Source organism: Lissotriton helveticus, chromosome 9, assembly GCF_964261635.1.
Source record: "Lissotriton helveticus chromosome 9, aLisHel1.1, whole genome shotgun sequence".
Classification (NCBI taxonomy): Eukaryota; Metazoa; Chordata; class Amphibia; order Caudata; family Salamandridae; genus Lissotriton; species Lissotriton helveticus.
In genome coordinates this window covers 735,785,176-735,807,583 of record NC_136070.1, presented here as the reverse complement: position 1 = coordinate 735,807,583, position 22,408 = coordinate 735,785,176, and the positions used below count along the sequence as shown (strand labels likewise).

Below are 22,408 nucleotides of genomic sequence, written 5' to 3'. Positions count from 1 at the left end.
AGCGAATGGTGACAGTATGTTAACATGCTGTAAATGAATAAGAGTTAGCAACACTTATAAGCAGCCGCGGGCCGTGGAGGGAGTTACGGTGGGGCAGGGAGGCGGGGAGGGGGAGGGGCAAGGTAGAGAGGGCTCCACCCTGCTTCTCCCCCTCCCCGCCTCCCTGCCTCACCGTAACTCCCTCCACGGCCCGCGGCTGCTTATATCTCACCCTCCCTAATACACATATTATATTATTTGCTAAGAAGGTCTCTTTGTGTTGGTTTAGGGCGTGCCCATACTTTAGTGTCTTAGATTTGAAGGAATCACATCAGCATACACCAGCTCTCTCTTCATGTGAACCGCATCAACTGTTGTGTATGTGTGTTCGGCAAAGCAATATAAAACCCGCCTCATGCCCAGAATTGGCAGAAGTTGCACTTATGTTATGAGTATGAAGTCGTGGAGATCAGACCTCATAACAATTCTGTATCGTGTTGTTCTTGAAACTTTAGCACTCGCTGTACAGATATAGTTTAACAAGTAAAGCAGATAGTAGACCAATAACATATTATTCTCATGTAAACCACGATGAACTACTAGGTGGAAAGCTAAAGCAACAACTAAGTGTCGTGTGCAGAAGTTGCAAAAAAGGAAAAATGGCGTTTAAACCGGTAATGAGCCCATGCTAACTTAACACGGTGTAAAGATATCCAGGACCTAGATGACACCTCCTCATGATCCGGAAACGAACTGAATAAGATAATAGAAGTGCCATCTCATGAGAGCAGATTGCAAGTTTATATGTGGACGGTCCGCAAGGTAAAGCATTAAAAACTAGGAAAATTCAATGCTAAAGAAAAATAAAACAGCCAAGTACTTTATCGAGTCTTAAGCCAATAGGCAAGGTAAATAATAAAAACTTGACAAATAAGTCAATGAATTGTCAATGAAATGCTAGTACTCAGCATATGAAACATGAAAAAGGTCTATGACATAACTGTGTATGCAAAATAAGCTGCAACAGCCTCCAATAGGAAGTCACCGTCTTCATCCGAAAACAGTTCAGCCATCCAATTTAAAAGCGGAAAAGAACATACGTGCTCTCCCAGCACCGGATCCTCTATCACCATCAGAGGACAGCTCGGTGGGTTTTCAAGAAAGCTGTGTTCCAAGAAAGACTGTGCTGCCGCCAGTAAATTCCAGGGACCAAGTAGTCCATGCATCAATGCCACAGCCATAATCCTTTCGCCAGGACAAATCAACTCGTGAGTAATGATAGGAGTCATCAGCTGATTAAAGTCGACGTCAGGAGAAACCGGTCCGCAGAGACACAAATCAATGGCCCAATCGAAATCACAGGTCAGGCAGTGAAATACAGGCTGGACACAGGTGAAGTAGGAGAACCGAAAAGATAATCCATATGCCGTGCTTAATATCGCCAACGGCATTGTGCCATAATATTCTAGCATGCGATTGCGGAACAGTGTCAGCAGCTGCAGGGTCGGAGGTTGCATAGGAGGGACATCCATATTTAAAAATGTAAAAAAGCACAAGAGCGTCCGCTGGTAATGCAAGTAAAAATGCAATCCACGAACCAGAGTGGAGAAAATGGAATGAAAGGGAGCAGGGATGACTCCAAAGATTTTCTCAAATGAAGTCACGAGACCACTGGTAATAACTTTAAAAAAGTGTGCCAGGGATTTTGTGGAGGATGCGTTAAAGATAGTCGGAAACATGTTGCTGAAATTGAAAGGCAAACCTGTGTACGGGTGTTCGCTATGTGAAGTACGAAAGTTTCACGGGCCGAACTCAAGGCCACCTCTCTCTGAGACAAAAGAGCTGTTATTCTTGTCATGCCGTTGAAACGTGTCCCAAGGTTGGTATTTGTGGCCAGATTGAAAACTCCCTATGTTCATGTGTGGGAGGAAATAGAACATTTCTGCAGCAAATAACCTGTTCACTTACTGTTACGATAAAAGGAATACTTTTAATTAACTCAGAACAATCTTCATTATTGAGCATCAAATAACTACCATTTTCCAACAACTTGAACGTGGGGATGATAGCAGGAACTGGCGTGCCTTGCAACACGCAAGCCATATTTGGTCGGTGTTTGTTGCATGAATCGTGTAACTGTATGTGCCTACACATTAGTGAATGATCTGGCGTCTCAGTGCATTCCTCTCCATTCAGATAAACTTCTTGATCATCTTTGAAACATCTGTATGTGTATGGAAGCGACCAGACCTCATGAACAAAAGCACTACCTAAAGGTTCATAAAGACCTATTGGTATATATTTCATACAATTTGAAAACTTATATAAAGCAAAAGGCAGCGTTATTAAACCGTGGATAAGGCATGTTGCCAAAAAACCCGCAATCCTCTGCTGATGATGTCACTGAGCATGTCATGAATGATGTAATATGTGACATCATCAGTAGTGGATTATGGGTAATAGTATCTCTAGTTTACTCCCCTATAGCTGTCTTTCTTTTAACATAAGTGTGTGTTTCCTTCCCTTATACTTACTGTTTTTGGTTCGCTTCCAGTTCGCGTACCAGCGAGCGAACTAGGAAGCGAACTAAGAGAAATAGAGGTTGGCACAGTTCCAAATATTGTACCAATTTTTTAATAACGGGGAGGTAGTTCTGAAAAGAACTTTTTTTTTTATTTTTCTGAACATTTTTTTACTGTTTTTGAATTTTTCGGAACAGTTTTATATTTTTTTGGGTTTTTCTTGGAGGGGGCAATGAAAACGATTCATTGTAAAGGGCTCAACAGGAGCAACAAAACAAAAAAAAGAAGTATTTATTATTTTGGGCGTTTCGGACAAACTTGCATATGATAGTCAATAGCTCTGTTGATCAGAGTGATGCTTCTTTCTCCGTAGGAAATGAATCCATCGCAAAATACGCAGGTGTGTTTTACTTCACCAAATCTCATTTGTATATTTGGCACCATCTCCCTGCCCTCTGGTCCCGTTACTTCCGGTACAACAGATCTTCTGGCCATAATAGGGAGATTATCTAGGTCGTTCCGAAACTGTGCAGCACTGTAGTTGTTAGGATGCCACCTAGTCATATGGCGATGCATTGTGTAGTTTCCGAAACTGTATTTTTTGTCGGTCCCTCTGGACAGTCTATCTTGACATATAAGGCAAGTTACGTATCTTGCATTTACTTTTTTCTGACCTTTGGGAATTTTAAAAAATTGCCAAATGAAGTTTTCTTTCCGGTGAGACGTCTTGGGCTGCTCAGGCAAAAACTGCCTCTCTTCGTGCTCGTCCTCCTGTTCCTCTTCTTCTTCTTCTTGTTGAATTACAACTTGAGCAGGTGGTCCACTCTTCCTTGGATGTGGTGGAGGTGGTGGGGAAGCACCAGCTGAAGCTACTAAAGAAGCCATTGCTCAGTGATCACAAAGGGTCTTTCTCTCACAATGATGAAAGTCAGAGTGAGGAAAGAAGGAGGGATTTTCATCATTTGGGAAAAACAAGAGTTCTCAACCAATCAAAAGTGTTCATTTTAGATTATATGACCTAGTCTTACATCATTAGGAAACCAAAAGTGAAATGAACCAATGAAAAGTGTTATTACCAAGTCACATGACTTGCTGTGTTTACGTTAAGCGCTTTGCAGGGCCTCCCTGTTTGCTTCCAGAAACCTGCGCTTTGGCACTCGCTTCGCGTACCAGTTCGCTAACGTAGCACGTCATATGACGTATCAAGCGACAACGTGGAACGTCATGCGGACGGGAGGCGTCACGATGTTGTTTTCTAACGCGGCACTTGCGGTAAAGAAACGTTTACCGGCTCGCGGTCTATTTCGCGGCATCAAGGTCAGCTAACGGGAAGCTTCCTGATTCGCGAAGCGGGAACGAAGAAAAAAAAATATTTAAAAAAAAAAATATTCATAAACATATAAAATATATTTTTGGATTTAAAGAAGAATACATTTTACAGCTACAGATATTAGCTGTTAAAAAACCAATGAAATTCACAGAAAAAACCATAGGTTATAGACCATATATAGTTAGGAATTAGCATTTACAAAACCTTGAAAATTCACTGAAAAAACCATAGGTTATAGACCATATATAGTTAGGAAATAGCATTTAGAAAACCTTATTTTACTCACACAAAACCATTGAAATTCCATATATAGTTAGTTGCACTAACTATATATCGCGCACCTGCAATCCACTGCTGATGATGTCACATATTACATCATTCATGACATGGTCAGTGACATCACTGATGACATCACTGATGACATCTCAAATGACATCACTGATGACATCACTGATGACAACATCCAGTGACTGTATGCTTCTGTAAAGTTAAAATATGTCTTACATATTGAAGAATGAGTGGATGTATAAGTGTCTGGATGAAGGATTTAGTAGGTGCATGACTGACTGTATAAGTGAGTGATTAAATGTGTCTCACTGAGTGCATGGGTTAGTGACTAAACTGTTTTAAATTGTGCATCATTGTGTCTGTTGTTTTGTAATCTGATGCATGTGTTGATCATTAGCTATATGACTAACTATATGGGTTATTGATTAGTTGCCCAAGTATTTGTATGGGAGACTGAGTGTGTGTGTGGGTGTCTGGGAGGTGTATGACTCTGTGCATAGATGTGTGAGCAGTTGATTCACTAGATGTATGGGTTCAAAAGTGCATGTGGAAACATCTGTATGGGCGGTTGACTGTGTGCATGAGTGTATTGGTGAGTGAATGGATATCTCAGTGCTACATGTCAAAGTAAGTACATATGTAAAACACAGTACATGTGATAGTTGACATATATAAATAACTGTGCATAAGAGCCAGTGAATGTGTGAGTGGCTGTATGGATTATTGTGAACTTGTATCAGGGATTGTATAACAGAGTAAATATGTGTTATTATATGTTCCAATAAGTAAGGTGTGTATAACTATATAGTTGAGGAAATCGAGGTGTGATTGATTCTTTGCAAGACTGACTAGGTGTGTGAGTAACTCCATGGATGAGTGACAGTCTGTGAGTGTCTGTTTACACTGAGTGTATCTAAGGTTATATTAGAGTCTGAAGAGGTTCATTGTATCATCACATGAATGATGTCATCAGTGATGTGATCAGTAATGTCAAATGAGATGTCATCAGTGATGTCATCAGTGATGTCATTTGAGATGTCATCAGTGATGTCATCAGTGATGTCACTGACCATGTCATGAATGATGTAATATGTGACATCATCAGCAGTGGATTGCAGGTGCGCGATATATAGTTAGTGCAACTAACTATATATGGAATTTCAATGGTTTTGTGTGAGTAAAATAAGGTTTTCTAAATGCTATTTCCTAACTATATATGGTCTATAACCTATGGTTTTTTCAGTGAATATATATATATTTCCATCCTGTGTAGGATATCTTTAATCAGCAAATCTTTGCAGAACAGCACAAAGGTGAGTTTAGCCCCCACCCTTGATCTGTTGGATTAAAATTAAAATCTTAATAGCATCCAAACATATCTCTTTCATGCACTTCTTTGACATAACGTGGAACTAGACTGCTAGAAAGAGAGATTTCAGTACTAGACATGCAGGGAGGTGAGAGAAAAAATATTTTTTCAAAACTGTCACCCACTGAAATGTAAAAACATTTAAAACAGGAGAAAACGCTCACCAGAATTCATACCAAATAGAAATTGAAAACAGGAAAGCCTATTTCTGTTGAACCAGGGCAATAACACTAGCCTTCTGTGATCCATGTTCGGGTCAAAGCATAAGATTTAATTTATTTCTTTGGTTATCCAGTGCTTTAAAAACTGAATATAGGAACAGCGGAAAAAAGAACATTTACCCTCGAACTTTGAAGATCTTGTTTCAATGCACAGTATCACAAAAAAGAATAAGGGAAACGGGTCAAGACTTTTCAATGAACTAAGTTAAAGCAAAGACAAAATTGATTAAACTCTGTTTTGTGTTCTTGTCTCATTTTTGGGTGCCTACTGAGTTTCCTTCTGCCAATCACCAAAGGCTCCCTTGCTCACAATGCTTCCTACCTGCTCCTATCCAGTTTCTTCTGTTCAGGTACTTCTGACTTGGTCCAAACATGTGGAAGTAGTCCACCAACCAGCCACCAACAGATGTGCCACCACGGTTCTGCGCAAAAGAAAGGCAAGAATAAGGCAACCCAGGTAATTTTTTTTATCTCTATTAGTCTTGGTAAGGACAGTAGAGGCAGCTCCTATGTTCACCTTTCAGAGCTACCATTCTGTTCTGAATATTTGTGGTTAAGTTGTAGGCTGCCAAACTAAGACACAGGCTTGTATAAAAATCAAGGGTTTCAGAAGGCTTTTTAACATAGCTAGAGAGGCAGTGAACCTTAAATGAAGGAGCAGATTGTTCCATTGTAGTGGTCTTTAATGAATACATACTAAGCACTTTTTTACCATTTCATTGTCATTATGTCATTGTTTGTACATTTAAGTTGTAGACTTTTTCCTTACCCTATATTAGGCCAGGTGTGAAATTCTGCTTTGCTCGTGCAGACCGTGGAGTTTTTCCCACTCTGTATAGTGTGCAGAGGTCCACAAAACTCTGCGGAGCTGAGTTTTTTTCCTCGCTCGCACTCCCCAATGTTTAGTTGGAAGGTGCAAGTGAGGAAAATCTTCCAACAGACCAACTCTAAATGAGATTTCTCAACATGGGCAGTCATGGATGGTGCTATCGCTCGCGTTGACAAACTTTCTGTTTGTGTTGAGGAAGCTGCTGATTAAGTAGAACATCAGCTGGAGCAGAAGAAAGGAGCAGGGCTCTCTTGAGCTGCATGTGGTGGCACTAAATATCAGTGCAAATGGCATAATGCAACACTCTGCCGCTTGTGGATCTCTGCACGGTGGAGTTTTTTGGTCACTTAGCGAAGTTCCGCGTAGAGGAACTCTGAACTCTGCCCAGCTCTACCCTATATATGGTTTGGTGCCGTTATTGCACAAAAAGAAGCTGTATAAAAACCCATACATGAGAGGGAACCCTAAAATATGGAAAATGTTTCTTGCTCACTTGTGAAATACGGATTTCATCATCATAATGATAGCCTCCAAAATCACTCTGCAGCCCTTTAACATTGTCTGGGCTAGTAGTATTATACAGCATAAAGGCCTAAATTATGTGACTACGTGATCTGAATTATGTGACAAAAAAAGAAATTATCCAGCACATTCTGTAGCAGTATTATTTTCATCCATTTGGGTTAGAAATAAGTATTTTGGTGAAATCTGATTTTTTTTCAAATTATGATGCAAATTTTGTAGCAAATGCAGTAAGTCGATAGCCTTGTTTGGGCCATGAAGCCAATCCCTTCCTCCACATTTGAGGGGATGATCTGTCAAAGAAGGTCCGTAAAATGACAGGGTGTCCCAAAACCGGATGTATGACGTTACAACGCAGGCTATTACAACGCCTGCCTTTACAACGCGGTTTTTACATCGCAAACCTTTACAACGCATAGCGCTTAGAGGTGCTGGATAGTGGTAAGTATAATTTTCTATTCCAACTCCAGTCCCCGTGGACACTAGGGAAGGTGTTGGATAGAAAATTAAACTTATTCCCTATCCTAGAGCGCCCCCCAGCGCAATGCGTTGTAATGGTTTGCGTTGTAATGACCGCATTGTAATGGTAGTGCGATGTAATAGTTTCGTTGTAAAGGTTGTTCACCCCCAAAACCCAATTTCCCCATGCATTTTCCATAGACCTCTTTATGCAGCACTACCGCAGAAACGGTTGAACCGAATTACACCAAATCTGTACTAGATCTTAGTCTCTTGAATCCAATTTAGTGACTTTTTCCCATTGGCCAACACTCCTGAAGGAGCAAAGACTCCTACGGGAGCAAGCTCTCTGATTGGCTTGCTGCAACATGTGAGAAAATGTTGCAGGCAGCCATTACAGAATTTGTGGGCCCATGCAACAATGTAGACAATTGCGATTATAAAGGAATTGCAATTATGGAATTGCCTATGCATGTAGGTTTCCCTAAAATATTAGTGATTCCTACATATTCCATAATTGCTAATAGCAAATTGTGATTCACAATTAAGGAATAGCTTCCCATTCATTCCCATGGGCCTAGAGGCCCATAGGAATGAATAGGAATTGCATGCACAATTTGCGAGTACCAAATAGGTACTCATAAATTGTGCATGCAATTTCAAGGGAGCAAGGGGGCCGAAAGGCCACCTTGATACATCCCAAAAAAGGGCATGTGTGTGCGCCACATGGCACTTCACAAAATGCACTTTTGTGTATTTTTCTACGTTTTTGCAAATTACCATAAACTTGCAGTTGATGGTAACTAGCGATTCCTAAATGCGAAGTCGCATTTTGGAAAGGCTTGTTGCATTCCAAAGAGGAAATCGCAATTTGCTATTCCCTAAATGCATTCTCAATGTAGGTAATCGCACATTTTGCAATTACCTATTTTGAGAATTTACATTTGGGTTGATAAATGCCAAAATACTGGTTGCAAAGGGGCTGATTCTGCGAATCGGCCTGTTTGCAAATGGTATTTTGGTTGATGCATGTGCCCCTAGGTGGCTTAGGGCTAGATTTGCAAAGCATTTTTGTATTCACAAATGTCCCAATTCACAGAATCAGGCTGCTTGCAACCACAAAAATACAGTTTTCTTATGTACAAAGTTCAAATTGCGTTTCTGTAACTTGTTACTGAATTGCAATTTGGGTTTTGCTTTTCGGTATTTGGAATGCGGCTTTTTTAGGGTGTCCCTTCCTATTACCAAATCACAGTGTTATGTACAAATGTTTTGTGACCAAAATGAGGTCACTGCCAACTCACTGTTGGTGGTAACCCATTGAAGAATGGGATAGGGTCTCCTAGGGACTCCTTCCACTTTGAGAATGGTTGAATTAATATTTTTTAAGAGCAGACAGCGGTTCCACAGACCACTGCCTCCTCTAAAAAAATGAAACTTAAATGTTTCATTTTTTCTTTTTAAATGCATCCTGTTTTCCTTTAAGAAAATGGGCTGTGTTTAAAAAAAAAGATTGCCTTATTTAAGGACAATCACAAAAATGGTAGTCTTCTGACCCCAGCAGGCCACCATCCCTGTGATGACAGTGAACCCAAGTGTGTCATAAATTGCGACTAACCTCATTAATATGCATGAGGTAGGTCTATTTGTGACCCACTGGGAATTGGTAATGAAATTCAAAACAGTTTCAGACATTAAGAATAGTGATTTACAATTTTACGATTAGCAGGAAATTGATTTTAGGAAATTGCTATTCCTATCTTCTTACATCTGGTCATAAGTCCCCTGTCCTGAGTTTGTTTTTAGAAAAAGATATAGGATACCTTGCCCGATAAATCAAAGACTCATAGACATGTTTTTTTATTAAATCTTTATTAAAACATTTTTAAAAAATCACTATTATTAAACATTGCATTATGTCAATTACTAAAATACACACTAGATTAAAAATATGATAATAGGGTCACTTTATGTATTTTGGTGTTGTGACTCTTTGGCAAAGTTAGTCAGTCTACTTGAGTGTGGCTAGGACCTGCGAGACCAACCACACAATTCCTATTCCAGAAGGCCGTGTGTTGCATGGAATTGGCTGCTCACAAGGGGTTGTATACAAGACCTTATTATTATTTATTTATTTATTTAATGTTTTATAGAGCGCGAACGTGACCCGTGAGGGTATCAGAGCGCTTTACAGGTTCATAGAGTAATACAAGAAAGATGGTTGTCAAATGGGAAAAACAATACATCAGAGGGTTATACAGAATCAAGGGTCGTATGGTAGGCGGGGAGTCAAAAGGGGAATGTGCAAGGGAGGGAGGGGAAGAAAAGCTGTACATAGGAGCAATTTACACAATAGAGGGGCATACATTAGGGAGAATGTTACAGGGGTGCTTTGCGTTAAGGGACTGAAAAAGAAAAGAAAGCTGTACCACAGTGTGCTTTACAGAGTCAAAGAACATGCAATAGAACAGGATATCACATGGGTGCTAAGTCTCTCGGTGGCTGTGGAGCGGGTTAGCCAAGGAATTTACCCATGAGGAAGGATTTAGCCTCTTTTTTGAAGCGTGCCAGGGAGTGGATACTTCTGATCTCAGGCAGGAAGGAGTTCCATATTCTTGGAGCGGTCCCGGTGAAAGCCCGGTTGTAGGTTTTTGTTTTCTTAAAACGTGCAGGCCGGAGTAGGAGGGTATTAGCCGAACGTGAGTTTCTGCTTCCTCCGGATATCACAAGCTTCTGTGCTGGATACGCCGGAGAGTTGGAGTGTAAGGCCTTGTGCGTGATGCATGCTATCTTGAAGTGAATCTTTGCCTCGAGGGGAAGCCAATTTAACGCTTTCAGGTGGGGGTGATGTGATCTATGACCTGCAGCTAACACCAAGCCGCAAACAGCTGAAGGTCGTCTGCAACAAGGACTTGGCTCCTTGCTGGAAGGGTTGGATGCAAGGCTTTTCCAAAGGCCAGGCCCTGGGGCCAACACCCGCTGCACATGGCCAAAAGTGAATATCAGTGTCTTTAAAAAAATGTAAACATTACATTGTCACTGATATTTTCACCTATCTATAACGTCACTTTAACCTTTGTTTTTTTCATATATTTCTTTGTTCTGGGGCTTGGCTTCAAACCGAGCCCCAAGATGGCTGCCAACATTTCCTGGTTGAAGTGTTGACAGCCAATCAAATCTTGGTAGGATTTGCGAGTCCACTGCCCGGACTCACACCCCCAGATATCTATATTTTTTAAGATGGATATCTCAAAAACTACTTAACGGTTCTACACAAAATCACTAAAAGCACACTTTTTGGACCAACATTTAGCTTTCTGCCAAATGTGGTGCAATTCCGTTCAGCAGTACGAGCTGTAGTCATGTTAAAAAAATTGAAAATCCCCATAGACTAATCATGGGAAATACGTGTTTTAGGACCCCCTTTTTTCTCGACCCCTGCTTGACGAATCACTCCGAAAATTTCAACACAGCAACTGAACCAAAAAGGGAAAGTTTTGCGAAACTTTCGTGTAGATATGTCAAGGGGCGCAAAACAAAACAATAAATGCTGGTTCTAAATTATAACTACCTACTGGTGACAGCCAGAAGGATGTATGTGTGTGTATATATATATATATATATATATATATATATATATATCAACAAAGAGCCAGAAAGCACAACAGCTCGCCCACCATCTGGCGTACTTTCCTCACACTATCCCCTTCTCTTGGTACTCATTACATGCTGACGCGTTTCGAGTCTGGCGCTTCTTCCTGGGCAGTGACGACAAGCAGCAACACAAACTCGTTGAATTAACATTTCCGGTGCTTTTACTCATTCAATTACTCATGCCAATTACCAAAAATGTTTCTGGGACATGTAGTCCTGATGCGAGTTAAAGTCTCCTCAGAGTGGGTGTGTTGCTCTTGTCAATGATTTCCACAATTACAGTCCTATAACAGGATCCAGGTAGTAGGGGCAGTTTGATGAAAAAGCGGCTTGCTGTGCTGAAAAACGGGTTTGAAAAAGTTTCTGCCCACAGCCTCCCATATTCCTCTTGGGATGGTGCTCCTCATCATGGCTCGGCAACCACACGAAAACATCAATCAACAAAAAGCCCGAAGGCAATTTCAAGGGCACACAACAGCTTACCCACCATCCGGTGTACTTTCCTCACACTAGCCCCTTCTCCTGGTACTCATTACATGCCAAAGCGTCAATTTCAATAGCCATTATTTAAATAAACAACACTCGGTTTCTTCTGGTCACAAGGTTTACAGTACACAATGCCACTGAAGAAAGACTCTATTTACATCCCAGTGGTTTTGTTTGAAGTACAGCTCATGCAACAAATATTTTATACTTGACCATTTGTGACTGTTTTATAACATTAATTAATTTTGTTAAATGTTACAAATTCTAAAATTCTTTTACAATTGACTTCAAACGGATTCAAGCAATTAACCACAGTGGCCTATGTTCTAACATGATTATTCATTTTTTTCAAAATAAACCATAATTCATGATGAGCAGTAATACATACTATGATTTCATACAATTCCTTAATTTGCTAAATCCTTTACATATTATCAGAGGCACCAAATTTGGAAACTCTCATGTGTTCATATGAACTAATGTATATGGGCACAAATGCCTGGTACAATTCCTGTGCACTACAACCACCAATTCCTGGTTTCCAAAAGGTAGGGTAACTACATCATTTGATGCTAGTGCTCTGGACATCCTGCCCCTTTGGGCTTAAGATGGCATATCTATTCCACGGATTTATTCAATATAATTCAGTTGTTTCCCCCGACCAATTAGCTGCCGCCAACCATTACTGAGCACAAATATCTCATTGTACCCACTTATACGGCTACTTGTGTGAAAGGGCTAGTGCCCCCTATTTAAACATTTTTTGTGCCTCTTTCTTGCTTTTTTTACTGCTTTTTACTACAACTCTTGTTTTATACAAGTGACCTCCTCTCTTTCCACTACATTTCAACCATCTAAAATGCTGAGGGTTCCAGCCTTACTGTATTACACTCCTAAAATGCACAGACAGATCCTCGTCGGAATAAAGACCGAACAGGATTTTGGTGTTAAAAAGGATTATATACCTGAATTCCAGTTGGCGTAGCCTTCTCTCATGATTCCCATCTCTCCTACTCTTTGGTATCTGGTCTATTACAAAAATGAGTTAGATCCTGAATATTACCATTGAGTATCTCATTGATGTGCCTTGCCACCGGGTAGTTCTTGTCATTATTAGTCACAGCCCTCATATGCTGCAAAATTCAGACATACACCATATGGATGGTGCTGCCCACATAGTATTTCTGGCAAGTACATTGGAGCACATAGATTGCAAAGCTTCTTTTGAAGTTTAGATGGTTTCGGATTGTCCAAGGCCTCATAAGAAATGGGGATTTAACTTTCTTGGTGTTCTGTCCTATAGTGTAGGCCTTACATTATATGCATATAAAAAATCCCGCACTTGCCCACAACCACCCTGCTGTTGTTAACCAAGTCCTGCCTCATTGACTGGGCTTTCCTGAAAGCTACTAGCGGTTTTCGTGTAACCACTTCTCCCATAATCGGATCCCTCCTTACCAAAAACCAATGTCTATTCAGGCAGTCTCTCACCCTGCTCTGATAGGCATTTTAGGTGGTAATCATCCTTATTTCATTTTTGTTTTTACTTGTCTTCCTCTCTTTTGTCATTTCATTTGGGTATATAATGCTAGATATGGCTATTGTATTTACTTTGCTTAGTGGGTGGTCCAACACAGAAGGTTGGTATCCTCTCTGCATGCATCTTTCATTTAGATCCCTCTGTGCAGTTTCTGGGACACATGGTTCGCTACAATTCCTTTTTATCCATAGATGTTCACCATAGGGAATGCTGTGTTTAACTTGTACTGGGTGGTGGCTCTTGGTGTGTAAGATGGTATTACCAGCCATTGGTTTTCTGTAGGCACATGTGTGTAAGGTGTTATTTTTCACATATACTTCCACATCTAGAAAGCATAATCTTGTCTCGCTGATGGAACAAGTAAACTCCAAATTTAAAGAGTTGATACTCAAACTCTCAGCAAAAGCTTCTGCACTGTTTTGTGAGCCTTCCCACACCACAAACAGGTCATCCATGAACTTGGTCCATAGTACCACATTTTTGTCCCATTGCTCTACATTCTACGTTCTGAGGACCTGCTCCTCCCACCAGCCCATATGCAAATTTGCATACCTGGGGGCGAAGCAGTTGCCCATCGCAGTCCCTTGCATCTGCCTTTATGTGTCTGTTCCATACATGAATAAGTTATTCTCAAGACATTGTCTGCCCATTTCTAACAGCATTAGTGTGTGCTGTTTTATATATATATATATATTTACTGAAAAAACCATAGGTTTCACACATGTTATAGTTGGCTGGACATTTCACTCATACAAAACCATTCAAATTCCCCCGTTATAGTTAGTTCAGCTAACTATGACTCGCCCGCCCGCAATGCACTGCTGATGACGTCACATATTACATCACTCATGACATGGTCAGTGGCATCACTCATGACATCACTGATGACATCACTGATGACATCATCCAGTGAATGTGTGTCTTTCAGAAAAATATATTTTGTTTATATATGTACTAGCAGCCCGTCCCGACGTTGCCCGGGAGCAATTAGACTTCAGGGCCCCCTCCCGCCCCGCTTTTGTAACCTGCAGACGTCACTTTTTCCTCCTGTAATTTACTTTGTTTCAGGTTCCCCGCCCGCCCCACTTTTGTAACCTGCACACGTATGTTTACAGCATCTAAAACCCCTCTGGCTACACGTCACTTTTTCCTCCTTTTCCTCCTGTAATGCACCGTTTGTCTGACATTTGTAGTGCACCGTTTGCCTCCTCTTTCTTGTCCTCAGGCTTCCCCGACCGCCGCCCGACGGTCCCGTCCTCCGCCTGCCCCGACCCCCGCCTGCCCCTACATGAGTGCCCTTACCTCCGCCGGCACTGCTCCCGCTTGTCCGCTCGCACCACCGCTCCTCTCCTGCGCCATGTCCGCCGCTCCTCCTCCGCCACCGGTCCTCTGCTCCTGATGTCACCGCTCCTCCCCCGCGCCATGTCCGCCGCTCCTCGGACGCCGCTCCTCCCCGTGCTCCTAACGTGACCACGCACGTCGCGGCCGGCGCTTCTTTTGAGGGACTACTTTTTTTTTTTATCTAAAATTTTAAATAATGTTTATTTTTTAAATGTATGTAGCCTATAACCATCTACACACCCTGCCGATTTCAACGGTGTATCTTGTGTGCAGATTGGCGCAGTGGTTCCCGAGTTTACCCGCCTCAAAGCCTGAAAGTTTCTGCTTTATTATAGTAGTATAGATATCTAAAGGTCGATGGAAGAATAAATGGGTAAATAAGTGTCTAAATGGATGTTTTGTTTTGTAAAATTGTATAACTGAGTTATTAGGTATATCTTACTGAATATATGTATTAACGCGTAATGTTTAAATATGTAAATATCTGTATCAGTGTCTCACTTTGTTTATAAGTGGCTGCATGGGTTGGTGAGTAGCTACATGAGTGTCTATATGGGTTATTAGTTGGTTTTTTGAGTATCAGAATGAGTGTCTGTATGGTTTGGTGGGGAGTATTACTTAGCGCACAGATGCATGAATGACTGACTCACTGTTTGTATGTGTTTTGAAGACAGCATGTGTGCAGGACTGTATGGGTGGATGAGTGTGTGTATGTGTGTGTTAGTGAGTGAAGGACTGTCTCAATAACGTCTTTATGACTAACTACATATGTTTTAAACTAGTATATGTGAGTATTGATGTATATAAGTGAGTATATGTGAGAGTGAGAGTTGAGAAGAGTTCCTGTATAAATAAGTATGTGTTTCTATAAGTGATTGTTTAAGAGAGTAAGTATATGTACGTTTCTGTAGAAGTAAGTATAGTGTTGTGTGTATAGCTGTATATGCAAGTAAATGGATGTTTGATAGTTTATTTGCATGTGTGAGTATGTGTGTGAGTAACTCTATAGATGAGTATCAGTGTGTAACAGGATGTATAGGTGTATGAGTACATATAATGACTGAGTACATGAATGAGTGACTATATAGAACTGTTGGTGAATGAGTGGATGTGTATGTAGATGTTGGAATTACCTAATAGGTTGTTGTAACTGGTATTGGTATCTCCATTTCTTTTTAAAATGTTAGTTTCTATTTTCGATCGTGTGCATCAAAGGTTATATTAGGGTGAGAGGAGGTCTGCCACTCTTTCACAAGGATGATGTCATCTGTGATGTCATTTGAGATGTCATCAGTGATGTCATGAGTGATGTCACTGACCATGTCATGAGTGATGTAATATGTGACGTCATCAGCAGTGCATTGCGGGCGCGCAAGTTATAGTTAGCTGAACTAACTATAACGGGGGAATTTCAATGGTTTTGTAAGAGTAAAATGTCCAGCTAACTATAACATGTTTGAAACCTATGTTTTTTTCAGTGAATTTCCAAGGTTTTTTAAATGCTAATTCCTAACTATAACGTGCCTGAAACCTATGGTTTTTTCCGTGAATTTGAAAGGTTTTGTAAATGATAATTTTAAAATGTAATAATTATTATATTTCTTTCTTTTTATAGTAATTTCCTACATTTTTATTATAAATACTTATATTTATTTTATTTTTTAAGTTACATTTCATATTTTTTATGTAAAATAATAACAGAAGTAAATTCAAAAAGAATGCACTGCTAGTGAAACTGACTGGGTGAATTTGTAAGTGTTTGTTAGGGGCAGATTTACAACCCCCTTGTGCCTCTTTTACACCACCGTTGCATCACTTTTCTGATGCAGCGGTGGTGCAAAAGATGCGCCATTGTGTGGGGTATTTAGAATGTGATGTATCTAGGAGGTGCGTCACATTGTAAATCCCTGTTCCAGAAGGAGACATTCCTACATGGGGGGGTCGTTCCGGCGCAGGAACACCTCCTAAAAGTGTCTGAGTGAAATCTACAAGATTTCACTTCTCACTTTTGGGCTCATGCTGTGTCAAAACTCTGCACTAGCTTGAAGCAGGTGTAAGGATTGACACAGCATTCTGAGCATAAGGCCCCCAGAGAATTGCTGGAGATGCGTTGCACTTGTAACATAACTCAAACAATACACCACCTTTACAGCACAGATACATCACATATCTGTGCCGTTTTTGTCCAATGGTACACCGCATTGTAAATACGGCGCATCCATGGTGGTGGTGTCAGGGTGCACAATAACTGGCATATTCCTGAGGATATGCCAGTTATTGTATATGTGCCCATTAGTGTTTAAATGTATTGAATGGATTACTACATACCGATGAATGAGTCACTACAAAACTAAAACAGCAGTGACAGAGTGTTTGGTGGAAGTGTAAGGATACAAACTGGGGAATTGAAGGTATAAAAGACAAATTTACAAGTACATAGAAGACTGCATGCATAGTCTATAGGGGTTTGAAGCAGTCTATGGCCTAAGGCCTATTTTAATGCATGAGTACTTAGGTACTGAGTGGATGATTACAGTTCTGCAAGGAAAGAGCCTGATTGAATTTATAACAGCCTCAGTTTTACCACAGTATATAGATAGTCACATACTGCTGAATGGCTCACTACACTATTAAAACAGTAGTGTGAGAGTGTTTGGTGAAAGTGTAAAGACACAGACTGGGGAATTGAAGGTATAAAAGACAAGTTTGCCGGTGCATAGAACACTGCATGCATAGTCTATAAGAGTTTAAAACAGTCCATGGCCTAAGGCCTACTTTGCTTCATGACTACTTAGATACTGACTGGATGATTACAGTTGTCCAAGGAGATTGTCGAGCTGAATGTCTAACTGCTTCACTTTTAAAACAGTGTATAGATAAACACATACTGCTGTATGGCTCACTCCAATACTAAAATAGCAGTAGTAGAATGTTTGGAGGAAGTGTAAAGATACAGACTGGGCAATTGAAAGTTTAAAAGCCAAGTTTACAGGTGCATACAAAAAGTCATTTATTATTTATTATTCTTCCCATCGCCCGAAGCGCCAGCACACCTTTCCGAGGGTAGGTTTACGATTTACAAATGCTAACATTTTTTAAATTAAAAAGCATAATAATAACAACTATTAATCCTTTTTTTTCTTCTAATGCTAACGATATTTTTTTTATATCTTCTTTTTACATGTTTTTAATCATGAAAATGCAAAGAACACATTTTATCGAGTAACACTTTTTAAACTCTCCAATGTATGTAGATAATAATACCGTATACATGTTACGATCGAAATCGAAACCTTTACAGCTTCACAGTTTGTAACTTTTCCGAACACGTGCAGAACAAAAACAGTTAAAACGTGAGCACGTGTAAACTGCAAAACGTGCCATCTAAATAGGTGGACCCACATCTTCCTTCCGTAGACTACTAAACAACCAAAAACTATATAAACCGCACCCACTGTGCAATTAGTTTCATTTTCGCGAGTTATTTCTGAGTCGCCAATCTATGTTGCAGGTTCCGTTTTCTAACATCGGATTCTCTTTTTCCATCAACAAACATATTCCGGAGTTGTAAGTTGTTTCAATATGGCATAGGCATAGTACTTAGTTATAATTTGTGGCTATTTATCAATATTTAAACATTTATATGTAGAAAAAAATGTTATTGCATGTTTTTCGATTTTTCTCTGTAACGTCAGCAGCTTGTTTTTAGAAACAGATAGATTATAACAAACATTGCTCCTTTTCTGGCTCCTTTCACCTTATATATAGTGAGTTTTTATATTATAATATTGACACTGTACTTAGCTTGAGAGGTATTGGTGACCCGTCGACGCAAACCCTAAACATTTACAATCAACGTCACCATCTTCCACTTATTATTGTGTCTTCCCACATACTGTTAATATGTATATTATAACATTAACAGTCTTGGTGATCTTAGTGGACTTCACAATCCGTCGTCACAAAGAGTAACAATAAGTAAGCAACGATACCGGCTTGCGGTGTTCAGTCTATTTTCCACTTGTGATCATGTGCAGTGAGAATATATACATATTATTATTCTCACCGTCATGATCTCAGAGGAGTTTCTGACCCGTCACCATGAAGATCAAACTTTTTCACCTCCGGGAGAAAAGAAGTTCAGTAATAATTACCGCTCGAAAGTATTTCATCATGGATGTTCTGTTAAATACATACATTTATTTTCCTTTCTTTTTACTGTAATAATGGTATCAATCGTTATATTATAACAGATGGTCCTATTGCCACAGAAGAGGAATGGGAGATTTTTCAGCGTTATCTGTAATATAACTTGAAAATATTAAAAAGTACTTGATCAGATATTTTTTTCAAGAACCATATTTTACAAAAAAATATAGCTATCATGCATACTTTGTTACTTTAAATATTTAATCAAAACAACATTTCTGAATGTTATTTTCTTATTTCTATTCTTATTTGCGATTCCTATTCACCTTCTCCCTAAAGAATATATAGAACCTGTACTTTATATTATAAGAGTACCATCCTATATATTCTTTAGTGAGTATGTGATTTATTAGCGGAACAGTCTGCAACCTCTAAGCACTACGGTAGCACGTTCCTGAATTGTACAGAATACAAATTTGAAAAATAATAATGCATGCATTTCTATGTAATGTGAAATCATTTGTATTTAAGTGTTTTTTACTGGTTCTCTTGATCTGAGATAATGTAGTGCGGGAGTGTTTGTTGTAGCACTTCTATTCTACTTTATCTAAAAGTAACTGATGCCCTCTTACATGATCAAGAATATGGGGCAACACTTTTACAAACTATAGCAGAAAAAAGGAGGGTATGGCCACGCTTAACTGATATTTTATGAAATTGCATTTTTAATTGTAACCCCCTTTCATATATACAGCGATTTCTGAAGAAATTTTATTTGTATTTACTTAACAAAAACTGTTTCAAACCTAGACTGATTTTTTTGCTGCGCAACCACACCTCCCCATCAGGAAAGTATACACCACATTATAAGTAAATAGTACTCCTAAGAAATATGTCACCTACAAACTTGATTAAAAAAAACAGCGCAAGACACTATCATTTTTCCGCCGTGATTTATACACCACAGAGCAATTATATAAATGGCCCTTGAAACATATAAAAAACATTGTTTCCCTCATAATTCCTCTCCACCACCTTATGGCCACTGTACAGAGTTAACAGTGTTCCTAACCTGCCCTCTGCTACTTTCTTTCTCCATATTCCTTTGGAAAATGCATCACAATATCACTGACAACAGTAAACCGTTACCACCCAATAAAGAGCAAACTTGTGCTCGGAACACTTTAGCCAATAAAATGTCAATTTTTCTCCACACAGGAGGAAGGAATGACTGCCAAAACTTATACTTTTAATACTTCACAGCCAATGAACATTAAGCTTCGTAAAGTCCAGCTTGGAGCACTTTACCCTAATACTCCCAGAACAGGAAGGAATCGCTTACAAAACCATTCCACTGACTTCTTCTACGACTAACGGTTCCTATGATAAAAAAATATAAATCTCCAGCACAGTAACTATGTCAATTAGCAACATATTGTGGTGAGCTTCTAACCTCTGTACTCACGCAAGTGAGCCATGAACTGTTACTATGGTAACAGGCAGAAAGGTACTGGCTGTACAAAAAAACATTATATTTACACTGTATCCTCTACAAGACAGAAAGGAAAGCAAAATACCACATTTACAACCCCCTTGCACATTTTTTTTTAATAAAAAGAGACCCCGGGGTGGGGGCCTCGAAGGGGGAGGTGGTCCCCGGAACTCCGGTGGGCCATGAGACCCCCCGCATACATATAGTTAAAGACCTGGGGGTAGCGATCCCCGCGCAGGGGGACCCTCTGGGCCCCCCATTATGAAAAACAAATTGCCCCCGTGATTTGGCCCCCCCGAGGCTAATTAAAAACAAAGAGGGCTTCACATTTTTTTCTTTTTCGCCCAAAATGCGTACCCCGCGTTTAAAAAAAATGAAAATAAAAAAATCCTGCGTGACGTCATGTACGGCGCCCGTTCAAAGACATATATTTATGTATTTAATGTACGTATTAAGGGAAGACATTATCTGGGATAATCATGAAAATAGTTTTTAAAACCTTTAAATAAGCGTATATTACTTTTAAAAGCAATTACCAAAATAGCGGCCATACGTCGTAAGAACAAAGATGGTTTGAAGAGTTATACATTTTAAAAAACAATATAGTACTGCACGCTAAAGGAGAAAAGTCAGCACAATTATTGACCCCTCTCCCAACATTTAAAAGCCCCTGGGGGAGGTGGTAAATTAATCGGGAGTGAATACGTTAGTACACCCTACTGTGCTTACGCTACCAGGAAAACACAACAACAGTACAAGGACCAGATTTCCAGTGTAGTGATTTTTTAGTTGCAGGTCTAGTTGTCAGATCGACACACACACTCCCTCATGGCTGGTTTACACCCACACCACACCCATCCAGCACATTCATCACTATACACGTGACCCTATGTATAAAAAAGACGGAGCGCACATGTTGTGCGCCATTTTAGAGTTGTTCCTAAAGTACCGAACAAGGGACCCACTACTTCATGCGTGGCCTCTTTGGTCACTGAGTTAGTGGTGCCCGAAGCACTGAGCGGGTGAAGAACCTTCGATGATGATAATGGGAGCAGGAGTATGTCGTTAGTCATAGAGATATCAAGACTCGGCACCATATATGCGATTTCTTTGTTGGAGATCGGGACTACATCATGCAGAAGGTGTTTTTTCCACGAAAAGGTGAGCAGTGAGACTTGAGTACGCATCGGAGGGAGGCAAAGGGTTGTAACAGACAAGATACAAAAACGCGACTTAACGTTTTAGACGAACGCACGCCTATATAGTGTATTAATTTACATGTATAATTTTTTTTCCCCAATAGCAGGAACGTTTTTAGAATCGCTGAAATGTCCGGAATATTACCAATACAAACAGTTCGTAGAAATGTGAGAAGGAACGTGTATAAAAGCGCGATGTTATCTAAATCCAAATGAATATAGTAACAATTACCAATCATAACATCTTTCTTTTAATATCTTTTAGATGTACAGCTTCACGATGCATTATGTAACAAGGACGACGGCAATGGCACAAGGTGAGCAAAGAAGCTTGTTTCCGAAAGAACAACAAGTTATCTGTGAAACAAGAGAATGTGTAGTATGCAGCAGGCTCACAAAAAACAAATTGGGCTAACGGGGCTTCAGCTAGATCAGATAGCTTCCTGGGTCCACACACAGTCGCACCCGAGTTCTTCACAGGTCTTTTAAAGACATTTTGCTTGCTAATGAGGCTTTGATGTCCTCTCCCCCCACTTACAACCCCTGCAGCTCCACTCTTCTTTTTCCTTGAAGTTAAGCCCCCCCGAAAAAGATGTGTAGCCCCACCCGAATATTTTTGACTATGGTTGTGCCTCTGGCTTTAGGCACCCACCAACTCTATTGTGTGTGTCTCTCCCACGTTTTAATGTCCTTTATTCTCTCTTTCTCTTTCTTACTCTCTCACATCGTTTCTCTTACTTTTTTAAAGTTTTGGATGCTGCTATCTCCAGTCTGCTATATACAACCTTATCTGAGTTGAAGTGGTGAACTCTCTTGATTACTGTGAAGGCTTCTTCAACACGTAGAGCACCCTCTTTCAATCACGCCAATGGCACTAGGTTAGCAAAGAATTTTGTTGCCGAAACAACAACAAATTATTTGTGAAAGGAGAGAATGGGTAGTGTGCAGCAGCTTCACTGTGTAGAAATGTATAATTACCTCCGAGCAGTGACAACAGATAGGTTACAACAGTCTGAGAAACAGATCTA

General features: G+C 40.0%; 1 protein-coding gene across 1 annotated transcript in view; it reads right to left on the bottom strand.

Annotated features, from left to right (window-relative positions):
* Positions 1-22,408, bottom strand: part of LOC144783269 (sperm microtubule associated protein 1-like) — a 329,056-nt gene that overhangs the window by 114,167 nt on the left and 192,481 nt on the right. Inside the window, exon 2 of the mRNA XM_078662334.1 lies at positions 6,032-6,131. Within this exon, the coding sequence (XP_078518460.1) occupies positions 6,032-6,131 (100 nt within the window). The remainder of the gene's footprint in view (positions 1-6,031; positions 6,132-22,408) is intronic.